Here is a 14,032-nt window from a genome sequence, read left to right as displayed (position 1 = left end):
TAAGTACTTGGAGAATCAGTGTTGCTATGAGGTCAGATTCACAGTTGTATACAGGCCACTTGAGGGCGGCATGTGAACCCATAACAGGGCTGGCCGATTTGCGACCGAGGCATCATGAATCGCATAAGAAGGGCCGTCACTTGACAGCTTCCTAAGACGGAAATTGCTCACCGAAACGCGGCCATGACAGCCCATCTAGCGTGATACCTTGTTCTTATACGGATAAACGTGGATTTTCACCGATCCTGGAACGCTTGGAAGCATCGTGAAGACGGCTCGTGTAAGTCAGACGGACTAGTAAACGGGACCACAATTCGTGACTAAGTGTTGGAGGATGCCCTACCCACTGCAGTCCACACCAAGATCCCCATCTGGTCCACTTGGAACCCAATGACACTGGAGTTTGCTCGGAATTTGAAATAGCTGAGCTTCCCCTTGGGGCCCTTGTGAAATTTGCCGACCGTTCTTGTGACTTGAAGAAACTGTCGGGCATGGTTTCTCTGATCCATAATAGGGAGACGGTGAGTTAATCTTTGTCATTGACCCCAAGTTTCCATGCATTGTCATGCCAGGGGGCAAATGATGAATATTTCGACAGGTCAGAGACAGTCACAGTTTCCACTGCCCAGACGCCAAGCAAGGCACACAGAGCCTCGAGGCCGAATGCGGAAGGCCTTCACTGCACACAAAAGAGCTTGCAGCACTTGCAGCACTTGCACCATGGCGGGGACATGGCCGGCGTCCCGTTCCACTGCCCGTGGAGACCAGCTTTTGCGATTTTACAGGCTGTGCTTGGCACGTGTGAGATACCTGTGGAGCTGCTTGCTAGAGCGGGCTTCTCCCGACGGGAATCGGCTATTTTGGGACCGGACAATCGTCTGGTACCTTGATCTGGCCGTGGACTAGAGAAAAACAATGAAGCGATTCACGACGGTCAAAATGTCCGAAAAGAACTCGATCCTGGAAGCAAACCAGGGTTGTCGGAAGCTGTAGGAAATTCCTGTATTAGGATCCGAAGTGATAACCGCTCCACTAACCAAGCTGATATCGTCGAAAGCCCGGGTTTTGGACGTTTCCCCTAAAAGTTCCGATTCCAACCACAAGACGACAATCTCGTATCAGATAGAGTGCCTCAAGGTATCGTCAAGATAACCATTCAGTGTGTCCGTATCAACCCCGATAGTCAAAACTACAAGGGACGCCAAATCGTTAGATAGGTCAAACACATCTAGAGATTACATGCTTGAGAGAGTTTATTTTATCATTTAGATACGACTCAGATGAGGTGGCATGTTCAAGGCGCATTTTCACCTGCGTAAGCGCTCCAATAAGATGGTACATGTTAAATACGTCCCCGCGCTTCATTCCTTTTTGTCACATGTCTCTTTTTCCAGCTCTTCTCCCTTCCCCGCCCCAGACAGAACGCAATCCGGGGTAAAGGCCCAATGGTCTCCGCGGGGTTAGGGCGTAGATCTACCCCTGACTGTCACTGGATCCTGTTTTTGTTGCATTGGTCAACGGTTCACAGCCCTGACAGCTTCTTCCTCTGTGGTCGGAGTACGACACTAGTTGGTCCTCAGTTCCCCTTTTGCTTCCCCCAACTGAACGAAGAAAGTCCGAAGATTTTCACTTGCTTTCTGGCCAGGCGCAAGCTTCCTCTTTGGTGCTAACCTCCCCATAAAAGATACACTACTCTCGAGTCTGCATGGCTGTCGGACTTCATGTCACGGTGAATCTGATAGGCTTGATGGCCCGCCGGTATACGTTATCTACACTACCTACACTAGGTAGACACTACACTAGACAAAGATAACACCAAGTTCACATGACCGTTTGCAGGGCTGAGAAAAATTGAGTGTTTGAGCGTATCAAAGTGCCTAGCAAGACCGCCAGTTTTTCAATCAAAGTAAATCCTTCAATGAAATCACAGTCTCTGGACCACATGACAGTTGATGCGGTGAGGATGTCGTTAGGCCCGGTGCCTGGACAAAAGAAGCAGGATTCCAGAAGAAGTCCGGACAGAGTGGCATGGATGCCAAGTTAGGGGAGAGTATGGGGATCAGGGGAAACAGCAAGCGGGAAGAAGGAGATCCCGAATCGATAGCGGAATGCGGATGGGCGGGCAAGGCGGGGAAGCGGGACGGAGGAGAATGGATGGAGCCGAATTCTACATGGACGGACCATCGAAATTTCGTGATGCACCTTCCGTCCTGCCGACGATGTCGCTGGTGACTGAATGCCATGCCTCACGCTGCCGGCATCGACTCAGCTGTCACCTGTGACCACCGCAGAGGTTGCTGGGGAACGGGTGCGGCCGGGATGGAATTCGACTGCTGTCGGGTTCCTGCTGATCATAGCCGAATCCACAATTACTAGCATGTACCAATCACATAGCGAGCGCAAAACTCCCCGCATCTTGGCGATAGCTGGACAAGCCAAATGCCTGCCGCGAAGTCTTATCAGCTGTTTATCTCCAATTGTGAACTCTCGGAAGCTTGGTCCACCAGTTTTTTCTGCCGGGCGGACAAGATTTCGTTTCAATCGGCTTGAACTCCATCCACCATCATCTCCAGCCCAGCCTGCAGCAGCATCTCGTCGCCTCTAGGAAACCGATCCCAGTACTTCGTCTTTTTACACAGCGTATACCCAATTTGCGTTTTGGCCCTACTACAACACAACGACACAGTCGAAACAATCAAGTTGAGTGAAAACACCACCAAAAAAAAACCAGTCAAGATGGCGTCGCAAAATATGCCATTCATCAAGAACCTCGCCTCGAGCGGTACGTTTGCATCCCACCTTTCAGTACATACACTGCCATGTGATGGAAGTACAAGCTACATCATTACTTGGGATACCTACTTACCTTATACCTCTTGACTACTACCACCTCTACATCCAATCACGTTCTATCTAAACTCAAAATGTCTACCCAATTCCCATTCCATAAACCCTTCATTACTGACATTTCTCCCTTCTCGACAGACAGCAAAATTCGCAAATCGGCCCTCGCCTCCCTGCACACCTTCCTCTCCGCCAAGCACATTGCCACCACGCTCTCGCCCATCGACATTCTCAAGCTGTGGAAGGGTCTCTTCTACGCCATGTGGATGTGCGACCGCGCCATCCCCCAGCAGACCCTTGCCCAGGAGCTCGCCGATCTCATCTACATCCTCCCTCGGGAGTCCGTCGTCCCCTGGCTCAGGGGTTTCTGGGCGACCATGTCGCGCGAGTGGACGTCGATCGACGTGCTGCGCATGGAAAAGTTTTTGTTGCTGGTCAGACGGGTGGTGGGTGCTTCCTTTAGGTGGATGAAGGGTGCGCAGGATGGGAAGGCGGATGTCAGTGCTGCTACTGCTACCAAATCCAAAAAGGCCGGGAAGAAGGGAAGCGGAAAGGAAAAGAGCGCGTGGGACGCCAAAAGAGTCGATCAGGTTCTCGATATGCTCGCCGAGTGGCCGTTTGCGCTGGACGAGGACGTCAAGGAGGACAGCGATTCCGAAGAAGAAGAAGAACCCGAAGCCGACGAGGACGACGAAGATGCCAAGCCCCAACACGAATCCCTCAGGAAAGAGAAACCCGAGAAGAAGGAAAACAAGGACCCGCTTCACCTCCTCGCCAAGAAGATACCAGCGGGACTCAAGATCCACGTGCTAGATATCTGGGTGGACGAGGCCGAGAAGGTTGGCATGCTGGACTTTGAGAGCGACGAAGAGGCGCTCAAGATTGTGCAGCGGATTATCGAGAAGATCGAGGAGCTGGAGCAGCGCACGGTTAGCCCCGCGATAAGGGTTCGATCCAAGGACTCGTTGTCGGATGACAGGCTACCGGGGAATGACAAGAAGCCTGTGGAGAAGGAGGATGAGGGATGGGGCGGGTTTGATAACTGATTTCGTTTTATGAACAATGATCTTTGTTGAGATATCATGGCTGCTGGCGTAATAGAGTTGCTTTGTTTGATTTCGTTCCATTGTTCGCTGAAGAACTGTTTGGAATACATTGTATTGTTGACCAATGTCTTGAATCGTGAACCTCCTCATCGGTGTTTCACAATGTTACCCAGGACACTGCGAGTTTATAACTAGGTAGTGAGTCGAAAAGTAACTGATACATACAACAACCTTGGTTTAATTGTGACTCAACCACCATTCCACCAAATTCTAACAAGATATCTGATTGGTATCAACCAGATGCGTTTTAGGTATTTTATACTCTATCTGATCGTTCGTCTATCTTCACAAAATAAGCCTAATGTGTGGCTCCACAGAGCTCGTCCCCGACACCGGGCGAATCACTTCCGGATACTCATCTACGGTGCGCAATCTTGCCGGCAAGCCGCGTGTAAGCCTGCTCAACCTCATCGGGAATATCCACATGGACGATGGAGCCATTGCCCTTGGGACCGTAGCCGTTTTCGTCATCTCTCAATCGCGGAATCTCGCCCATGACCAGCTCCAAGAAACGGTCCATCTTCCACATCAATGCTTCGTTGACTGGCGGTGATTCGTATACCAGTTGTCCGCTAGTGCCGCCGGGCTTTACGCGAGGAACAAAGATCGGACAGCCGAGGATGGTCGGGGGCTGCGCCATGTCCGAGTAGACACGATCGAAGCATGCCACCGTCCGTCGAACCATGGTCGGATCTTGAATGACCACAATGGAGCGCGGCGCGCTTGCTTCGAGCAGCTTGCGCGCTTCCGTCGCGTTGGTAGCGCAGGTCGTGGAGCGATCTTCGATAAGGATTCGAGGTGCAGCGCTGGGGTCGACCTGGCTTGCGTAGAACGAGTTCCAGATAGCATAGAGGACTTGGGCTTCGGGCAGCCCACAGATCTCGACAGCTATGCTCTTGAATGTCGGGTGAAGGGCGACGGCATTGTGAACGAGCTCGGTTGAGTGGCCAAGGCCGCCGCAAAGCACAAGGGTTTTGGTGAGGCTAGGCTGCTGCACGAGGGTGTCGAAGACTGTTTGGGCGCTGTACAGGACGGAGCTGACGCATAGCACAATGCAATCTACCTGTCCGACAGACGAGAGAGAGGCGACATCCGGTCTAGACAGATACTGTGATAGGATATTGACGTCTGCTGAAATATCATCATCCATCTTGAGACAACGGCAGCAACGTTGGCAGCGATGAAATTCTACATGGCGGAAGGGGCCTGGACGATTTTGTAGTCCGTATGCCAAAGTCCGTATGTGCTGATTGTCGGCGTATGAGTTGCCACGCTCAACGCAGTCGGGACGAAGAACGATCCGAATCGACTGGTGTTCCGATTGGTGGCGTCCGATGTCCGGTGTGCCGGAGCGGGCGTCGACGCTGTGGTCGCAAGTTCCGGTGGAAGTTTATACTGCAATCGGCTTAGCGTCGAGTTGCCAGGTACCTTGTGCAAACCACCACAGCCAAAGCTTCGTGGGCACCATGTGTTCAACGACCTGGCCCACAGGTTTCAACTTACCCACAGCATCATAGTATACAGTTCCGCCGGAACTTGCGATCACAGTAGCTTGGACAAAGAAACAGCGACCGGGATGGCTTCTGTGTCGGGAGGAGTGTGATGTGATCTAGGGGGAAGAGAGGCTCGCGCTTGGAGTATATAAGTCTAGGTTCGTTCGCGATGTAAACGACACCGATATCCTGAGTCTCAATCCCTATATCAATCATACTTGCCTCTTTTTCCAGATTACAAACCTCGCGTCCAAAGAAGCCTCTCGCTTCTGCAATCTATTCCTCTCCCCCGCGACCATGGCCGACACCACTTCCCCCAATTCCATTTCCGTCACTCTGAAGGACGTTGCCAAGATGATCGACCACTCGCTGCTGCATCCGACCATGACCGATGCTGACATCGACGCTGGCCTCGAAATCGCAAAGAAGTATGGCGTTGCTACCGCGTGCGTGAAGCCTTACCTCATATCGCGGGCGAAAGAAGCGTTGGCCGGGTCGGACGTCCTGGTCTGCCCCGTCGTTGGCTTCCCGCATGGCAACAGCACCACTGAAGTCAAAGTCTTTGAGGCTACCAGAGCTGCATCAGAGGGCGGCAAAGAGATAGACATGGTCATCAACATCGGCAAGGCCCTGGGCGGCGACTGGGAGTACGTGGCTGACGAGATCAAGCAGATCAACGAAGCCGTTGTGCAGCACGGTGCCGTCCTCAAGGTCATCTTCGAAAACGACTATCTCGAGGAGCGTCATATCATCCGGCTGTGCCAGATCTGCTCTGACGTTGGCGTTGCCTTTGTCAAGACGTCAACTGGGTACGGCTTCGTCAAGCAGTCGAACGGACTGTATACATATGCGGGGGCTACTGTCCCGCATCTTAAGCTGATGAGACAGCACTCGAAGCCCGAGGTTCAAGTGAAGGCAGCTGGTGGCGTTCGCACACTGGACGATGTGCTACATGTTATGTCGCTCGGCGTCACTCGGATCGGAGCGACTGCTACTGTGGCGATCATGGAAGAGGCGGCGTCGAGGGGCATTACGGACGAGCCATCGCGCGTCCACTTTAAGCCCATGGCCGACTCATCATTGGGAGGATACTAGAGAGGTGTTGGGTGACTGTCGCTGGGTGACTGTAGCTCGGGGGTCTCGCATATGTGGCGCACGCGTAAGGTTGCCGGACTTGGTTGCGCAGGCGAGACTGCTGCGGGTGCCCGTGATGTTGGCAATGTTTGTACGGGTTAGCTAGTTCTGAGTAAGGTCGGTAGACAGAGCGAGCTTGAATACGCAGAGATCCTTGTATAGAGATTCTCCTATATATGCGTGTATGTATATATATGGTATATGTGTGTGTATATATACGTAGACTTGTATCTCTCGTAGAAGTTGCTTTCTACTTCCATCTAGCTGCGAGATACATCGATGTAACGGATCTTGGAACGTGCAATGGGGCGCATGAATTCTGGTGCGCAATATTTAACCGTTGGTCACGGTAGTAAACCGTCAGTTACCTAGCCTGATCAACCAACCATCTCCTTTGCCCACAACCATCGAACCTTGTATAGCGATTCCATCACGGATTGCAACCTGTGGAGGGACTACCTATTTGTTCATCTGCCGGTATTAGTCGTCTGCTTGCTTGTAGGCTCCACTCAACGACAAGAACGAACGACATAAGCTGACGCCAGATTCATTGTTAGGTATTTGGGTGTTCAGTCCGTCATTGTGCTATTCTCGGATTGACCCACAGTGGTGCCTCCTGTCAAACTGTCGCAAGTTCGCAACGTCATCCACTCCAGCAGCTTCCGCCGGGAAAAGCCCCTCGGACACAACTTGAACACGCTCCTCGCCGTACATATATCCGCTCACTGTAGCCGGCGCGATGCAGCGACCAACCTTGAGGAACGATTCCGGAAGAGTGCCACGCGCCTGTCAACGCTGCCGCCAACAGAAGCTGAAGGCATGACCCCCCTCACACGGGCAATGAGTACACTGCCTATTAACCATGTGAGCCAAGTTCCGTAGTGCGATATTCGCCGCCCTTGCACACTCTGTATCCGAGCAAATGTAACCTGTGCCACTCCCGTCAAGCCAACGACGTGGAAAACCCACGAAGCCGGCCGACCAGCGAAGAAGGCTTGTCGTAGGAATGATTCAGCAGAAGTCTCGGCGGCTCACGGGCGACCATCCGAAGCCGTCTCCTCTGCGTCGTCAATGTACCTGGACGAGGTGAGAACTACGACCAGTCTTCTGTAGCTTGTCACGCTAACGTGCGCCCAAGGCTTTCCAGCAGCATAACACGACCTCGCCAGATGCCGCAGAAGTCTCGGCATTTTCGGCCCCTCGCCATGATCTGGAAGACGGTACATCTCAAAGCTCAGCATCGGACACGTCTGGGGGACAGCGCCGAGGTCAGACGCATGCTGCCAACAATAACGCTACAAGACAGGGGATGCTGTCCGCTTTGCCCGCCCGCGACATCGCTACTATGCTCGTGAACAACTACTTTGACCGGATCCACTGGTTCGTGCTTGTGTTCCACCAGAGCGACTTTCGACTCCAAGCTCAGCAACTGTACGATGAGACCAGAACGGCGTCTCAATGTCGAAGCATCCCAACGGCTTTCTTGGGTGTTTACCTCGCCGTCTGTATTCTTAGCCTGAGCTACCTGGATCCCAGTCAGACGGCGACGCTGTCACGTCTTGGCGAAGAAACTGTTTCGCTTCAGGAGCGCCTGCTTGGACCGCTACGTGCAGGACTTCTGGACATCGCGGCTGAGGGCTCGTTAGAGGCGGTCCAAACTTGCGTCCTCCTAGGCAGCTACTATCTATACCATGGACAGCCTCAGCTAGCTTGGCCTGTCTGCGGGTGGGCTCTGCGTATCGCTCAGGCATTAAAATTGCATCGCAGATCGAGCCAGCAAACAGTGGCAGTTCCCAACCTGGACGACCCCAAGCAACGCGCAGAGGAATCGAGGAAGCGATGCTGGTGGGCTGTATACGAGATCGAAACCTTCTGCTCTATGCTGTATGGCTACCCGCTGAGTATCAACGACGACGATTGCGATATCGAGCTGCTCCACCAATATCCTGTCAGATCCGCAGACCCGACGTGGGATGCAAATGAGCGGCGTATCACGGGCCAGGCAACCTTGCTTTCGTACAAGGTCGCCATAGTACAACTATCCATCATCGTGCGGACGGCATTACTGAAGCTGTATAGCCTGGGTGACCGAAGTCGTCCACAGAAACCAGCTCGCCGCACAAACACCTCGGATCGCATGCGCACACTGGTCGAAAGTGTAGCCGTTCTCGACCGGAAGCTAGATGCATGGCGTTCGGAGCTTCCTCAGCAGCTACATTTGGACCAAATGCCAGTGGGTGCGGTGGCGCCTTGCAGAGACTATCTTGCTGGCGCCGCCGGGCCATGTTCAAGAGCATGCTTCCACTACCTTTTCCCCCTACAGACACTCTCTCTGAAGCTTGCTTTCGAGAACGCAAGGATCCTCATTCACAGACCTTTATTGAAATATAGGTTAGCACTGCCAGACAGTCATCAGGCTAACGCGCCTCCTCCGCCAGACTTTTCAGACCCGTGCCAAGCCTCCGTCCGAGCATGCCAGGCTGCTGCATTACAGATCTCCGACATTTGCTCCCTGCCTCTTGTGCACGACGCCGGAGCTACGTATGCTGTCGCGTTTATCTGCCTGCATCTTCTGACGGCTGCCATCACACTGTCCATCTTAGCTAGCCTCAATACGATGAGCCAAGCATCCCATGACTGTAAAATGGGACTTCGACGGTTGATGGAGATGCAGTCCCGACTCACCGGCAAGAGCATCGTCACTTCACAAGGCCTGATTGTCTCGAAGAGACTGATGTCACTTGTGTTGCAGAAGGAGAGGGATGAGATGTTGAACGTGCCGCTTCTTCCAGACCCGCCGCGTGTTGAGATCGAGGCTAGACAGGAGGTTGCCGCAGCCTCTCGTGCGTCTGCTGGGTGCGACGAACACGACGCGCCACAGAGTGGCTCCTCTTGTGCTTCAGCATTGATGCAAAGAGGTCAAGCACAAGCGGTAGATATGCTCGTAACGCAGGACCCCCTTGTTACGCCCGAGGATCCCTATCTCGGCTTCTACGAAGATCTTGCAACCACGCAGGCACTCTTTGATTTTGAACAGGGCAAGTTGATATGACGCCGATTCGAAGTGAGACTTGTCTAACATGAACACAGCTTTTCTTGAATCGCACAGCGAATCTGTCACCGATGGGCGTGTAGTTGCTGGCAGTCTTGGACAGCAAACTAGCGGTTCGCAGGACTATAGCTGGATATGGAGCTCGAATGTCGATCCGGCCTTGTCATGGCACTAGGGCCTAGCAACTGAGCTGATGCAAGCACGATGGAAGGCTATCATCAGTGGTTGCTTATTCTTTTGCATACAAGCGAGCGCGCTGTTTTACCCACAGCAAAAGCTCATAGTAGCAGACTCTGAGCATAACAACCACTTACGACCATACCCATTGGAAGACCCGGGATCCCGCCCGCTCTCGCATGAATAAGCCAGTGAGGGACACAAGCTACGTGAGGGTCAGCTTATGTCTGGGAGTTGAAAGGATATAAATTGGGTCTATTTATCACGTGGTAGGGTCAAAAAACTGAACAACCACCTTCCATATCACCAGACGTCCTGCGACAAACGACCCTGACAGATGGAAGCACCTTGCCCCGGTTATATGAAGACTTTGTCCCGCAAGAAGTACGACATTATTGGCCCAGGGTAAACCAACAACAACTCGCGAACACGAACACCAGTCGAAAATTCCAAATCCATAACCACCACACCCAATCCCCCAAATGACACTGCTTACTCAGATGTGTGGGAAGATCTGCAGCCAGTCCGGAACAAAGTAAACACCATAAGCCATATAGCGAACACTGATAAACGATTCCACAATGAGATATCCCCGCACGGTAACCAAAACCACTATGGATGTTATAATTAAAAAGAAATACCATGCGGCGAGGAACCCAACGAGCCGAACACGGAATGTCTCATAACCCAGCCGGAAATGCTGGAAGTTATACCGCTGGATATAGATAATTTGAAAGCGATAGACTAGACCAACAGGAACGGTAGCCATCATCAGGAGACTCGCTATCCTCCATATGATACTCTCCACTCTTGTAGGAAAGACGGAGTCCCAGGCTGCTAGGTGGATAGCGCCAATGGAGGCACCGACCATGGCGCAGACGAAGTAGCTTGTTTTGCTGAAGCCACTGAAGGTGGCGTCTAGGAAGGCGGCGTACTGTACGATGAGTCTGGGAGTGACTTTCTCGAGTAGTTCCTGGCGATTGGCATCAATGGTTTTCGGGTTGGAGTTTTCGCTGTCACGTTGGGCACCACCCTTCTGGCTGACAGCAAGTGGATTGAGTTTGTGGACCTCAAACCTGAGTGTTTGGAACGCCCGCCTGTATCCAAGGTTGGTATACCGACAATGTTGGCCTGACGATCCATGTCTTTTGTAAGCGTAGGGCTCTGGTTGCTCGACTAGTTTGAAGCCGTACAGTTCATCAACAACCTTGATGTGTCTCGCTGCTCTTTCTGCGCGGCAACGGTCGGCCCGGGTGAGACGGATTGGAAAATTGTCTTCGTCTCTGCGCTTGAAGCCGGACGCCTTCCTCAAGTCAACTCGCCAGTTATCCGCACCAGTCCAGATACATTTCCAGTTCGGCTCCTGGGACACGGGCATGTGGCCGAATCCACATGGAAGATACTTGTTAATACCCAGATCGAAGGTTTCCGGGTTCCCGAACGGTACGTCTACTTCCTCGATTGGAATTGATAGGACTGAATCCTGTGAGCCTGTTGTTGACTTTCCGGGTCCCAAGTATCGATCAGGTTCGTCTGCTGGAGTAGGCTGAGGCGTCGATTCTTGGGCCACTTGATTGATGACAATTTGGGATGTCTTTTGCTTGACAGAGTCCCGACCATCCTCTTCCCTAGGAGCCTTCGATTTGTCCAGCTTTTCTTGTTTCCACTTCAAATTCAGGAAGCCAGTGAGATTCTGTAGGTCACAGAACTGTTCCTGAACCATCAGTGCTAATGCATCTTGAAAGCCTTTTCTAGTTGGCTCGTCGTTGAAGTCGGCAGGGTTAACGAAGACTGGTTGTCGCACGTCAAGGGGTTTCTGTGGACGTGTTAGTCAGTCACGAATCAGCGGGGATGCCTGTCGCGAAAAAGGGACGAAAATCACGTATGATGGAGAGGCAAACTCACTTTTAACCAACACAGGTATAGTAACATCGCAACCAGAACATGGCCAAAGGTGTGCAATTCCAAAAGAGAAACGGGGTACCCCGCAGCTTTTCTGGCAATGCACTGAATCCCCATCCAAGTGACTTGGACGAGAACCACGCACTTTTGCACCAATGCCCCTTTACTCTTGTCTTCTATCACGGTGGGCTCAACCAGGAGTTTTTCCAGGTACCCGGACCCCAGCTTGGCAAGCTCAATCACTCCGTCGGCCGAGAGAGGAAGCGTTTCGGGCATGTTGTGGCCATGGAAGTAAAATTGGACATGGTCTGACGGTTTGATGTCGGAGATGTCGACCTGCAGGCCACCCATGACAACGAAGTAACAGAACTTCATATCGACCATGGCCAGAGCCTCCTACACGAAGGGTTAGCATCTTTACTCATATTAAGTAGGTCTTTCCGTTTGCATACCTCATTGCCTTTCTCTTTGCTCTGTTTGATTTTATCGACTATGGCCAGGGCCTCCTACACGAAGGGTTAGCATTTTTACTCGTATCAAGTAAGTCTTTCTGTTCGCATACCTTATTACCATCCTTGATAATTTCCTTGAGCTTCTTCTTAAGTCTTCGGGCGTCAAGATACTCCTGGAAAGCGAGTGCGAATACGGCCTCGGGACACATTAATGCCACCAACACCAGGGCGGCTTTGATGAGCGTGAAGCTCCTCTTGCCAGAGCCTCCAGGTGGTACAGTCGGATGAATAGCAGTATAGGCGCAGGCAATCAAGGTTACCAAGCATGATATGATGATATCACCGGTACCCCGGACGGTTGGCGAACTCACCCATGGCGGAGCGGGTTTCTCGTTCAGTACGGTTTGATTATCGCGATTATCGTAGATGAACTCACGGACCTCGTCGGTGTTTTTGGCCGCCCACGCGCAGATGACGAAGAGGAAGGTAACGAAGAGGTGACGAATATCCATGGCCGGTCGACATGGGTTGTGTCTGTTAGATCATCCGAGTGAAAAAGTCGGACAAAGTCAAGAATGCCGTCTTGGGAGATCTTGGACAAGCAGGGAGGATGGTGATATAGAAGTATATTTCGCCCATCACATCCCAAGTCAAAGTCGCCTTCCTCGCTGGGCTGTTCCCCTTGCCCTCCGGACGGTCCCCAAATTTTCCTGAAAGCCTGCCATTCAGTTTGGTTAACCCCCTCTTTTCTCATCGAGCCTCATCGCTAATCGCAGTCGAAGATTGGTCTGTTGGAATATTCAATCAATCTGATGATCGTCCCCATATTCGGCTGGCATTGCTTTATATTGAATTGCCACGGAGCCTATCATCTCCAACACAAAGTGAGATAAGCACCTTTGACAGGTCTCGAACCGGAGGGCAGTCCTTTTCACCTTCAATAGGCGTCGAATAGAATTTCTCGCAGATCGACCGCGCATATGCAGCTAGGATTTTACAGATTTTTCCCAGGTTACATACATTCAGGCGCGGGAATGCCAGTGGATGCCGGGATGCCTAAAAGACACACATAAGGCTTCCAATCCCAAGGGGACACGGATGACCCGTTTCGCAGCTCGCCTTTAGACCTAGGTAGGCTCTCGGGGAAGCGTTTCATTCACTCCTACAGCCTTTCTTTCTGTGCTTCTTGCCCAGTCCCTGCCGGACCTGCGCCGTCACAGACATGTTGTTATCAGAGAGAGCTGTTTGGTATAGGCCAGTACTCCGGAATGTGGTCGGCCTGACACCGGAAGAGAGTCTTTTTGGGAAATCCACGTTCCCATGAGGCTCTCATTCGGCCACCATCTCCTGGTTTGGTCTGGTGTAATTTTTTATCCAACCTGGTTACTATTTACACTGGGAACGATGGTCCGGAAGGACGCCAGTGACAATGGAAAAAAGATAGATAAAGATAGGGAATGACGCTTAATGGATTGTATCATAGTACACTCTCGAGCGGCGGAAAGGTGGAAGGGTCTTCGTAGCGCCGCACCTAGCATCAAGCCTGGTGTCAGCGTGCCACATCAGCGTTTCGTCTTTCAAGGATCAAATGCAGCTTTGATGCTGCAATGGAGGACATGCCGAAAAGGCCAACCAGAGGGTTCACTTCGGGTAGCAGGCAGATGAAGAAGGTACAGTTAAGGCAGGTACGTACATAAAAGGAGACCTCTATCGTGATCAGTTTCAAGCCGTAATCCGATAAGACAAGAGCGAGAGATTGATTCCCTTGCCACGCTCTCATCAGACTCGGCAACTATCTGCATATACTAGGAACCTTCTAGAAATAGTCTTCTTACCCAGTGCAATCTTGGTATTGCCAGTGTAAAAGATCTA

The 14,032-nt window shown here is 52.0% G+C and overlaps 5 protein-coding genes across 5 annotated transcripts; 3 read left to right on the top strand and 2 right to left on the bottom strand.

Annotated features, from left to right (window-relative positions):
- Window positions 1-2,508: 2,508 nt before the first annotated feature.
- Window positions 2,509-4,091, top strand: B0T23DRAFT_206806 (nucleolar protein,Nop52-domain-containing protein). Its single transcript, XM_062833479.1, has 2 exons — window positions 2,509-2,782; window positions 2,986-4,091. Exons 1-2 carry the CDS (start codon window positions 2,737-2,739, stop codon window positions 3,888-3,890), a joined length of 951 nt encoding a protein of 316 aa, XP_062689580.1. The 5' UTR covers window positions 2,509-2,736; the 3' UTR covers window positions 3,891-4,091.
- A 6-nt stretch (window positions 4,092-4,097) lies between these two features.
- B0T23DRAFT_206641 (uncharacterized protein) lies at window positions 4,098-5,521 on the bottom strand. Its single transcript, XM_062833477.1, has 2 exons — window positions 5,454-5,521; window positions 4,098-5,345 (listed from the first exon to the last, which is right to left on the bottom strand). Exon 2 carries the CDS (start codon window positions 5,098-5,100, stop codon window positions 4,306-4,308), a length of 795 nt encoding a protein of 264 aa, XP_062689579.1. The 5' UTR covers window positions 5,101-5,345; window positions 5,454-5,521; the 3' UTR covers window positions 4,098-4,305.
- A 219-nt stretch (window positions 5,522-5,740) lies between these two features.
- On the top strand, window positions 5,741-6,538 carry B0T23DRAFT_323546 (deoxyribose-phosphate aldolase; the record flags this gene model as incomplete). Its single annotated transcript, XM_062835364.1, has 1 exon — window positions 5,741-6,538. The coding sequence occupies one exon, from the start codon at window positions 5,741-5,743 to the stop codon at window positions 6,536-6,538; it is 798 nt and encodes a 265-aa protein (XP_062689578.1).
- Window positions 6,539-6,970: 432 nt separating this feature from the next.
- On the top strand, window positions 6,971-10,053 carry B0T23DRAFT_206529 (fungal-specific transcription factor domain-containing protein). The gene is made up of 5 exons (XM_062833476.1): window positions 6,971-7,075; window positions 7,135-7,394; window positions 7,460-7,663; window positions 7,716-9,615; window positions 9,668-10,053. Exons 2-5 carry the CDS (start codon window positions 7,317-7,319, stop codon window positions 9,802-9,804), a joined length of 2,319 nt encoding a protein of 772 aa, XP_062689577.1. The 5' UTR covers window positions 6,971-7,075; window positions 7,135-7,316; the 3' UTR covers window positions 9,805-10,053.
- B0T23DRAFT_206802 (uncharacterized protein) lies at window positions 9,966-12,816 on the bottom strand. The gene is made up of 4 exons (XM_062833478.1): window positions 12,271-12,816; window positions 12,161-12,214; window positions 11,712-12,104; window positions 9,966-11,622 (listed from the first exon to the last, which is right to left on the bottom strand). Exons 1-4 carry the CDS (start codon window positions 12,670-12,672, stop codon window positions 10,303-10,305), a joined length of 2,169 nt encoding a protein of 722 aa, XP_062689576.1. The 5' UTR covers window positions 12,673-12,816; the 3' UTR covers window positions 9,966-10,302.
- Window positions 12,817-14,032: the final 1,216 nt, after the last annotated feature.

Source organism: Neurospora hispaniola, assembly GCF_033458365.1.
Source record: "Neurospora hispaniola strain FGSC 10403 chromosome Unknown B0T23scaffold_7, whole genome shotgun sequence".
NCBI classification, from domain to species: Eukaryota; Fungi; Ascomycota; class Sordariomycetes; order Sordariales; family Sordariaceae; genus Neurospora; species Neurospora hispaniola.
Note: the sequence above shows the minus strand (reverse complement) of the source record. Positions and strands in the feature narration are given on the sequence as shown.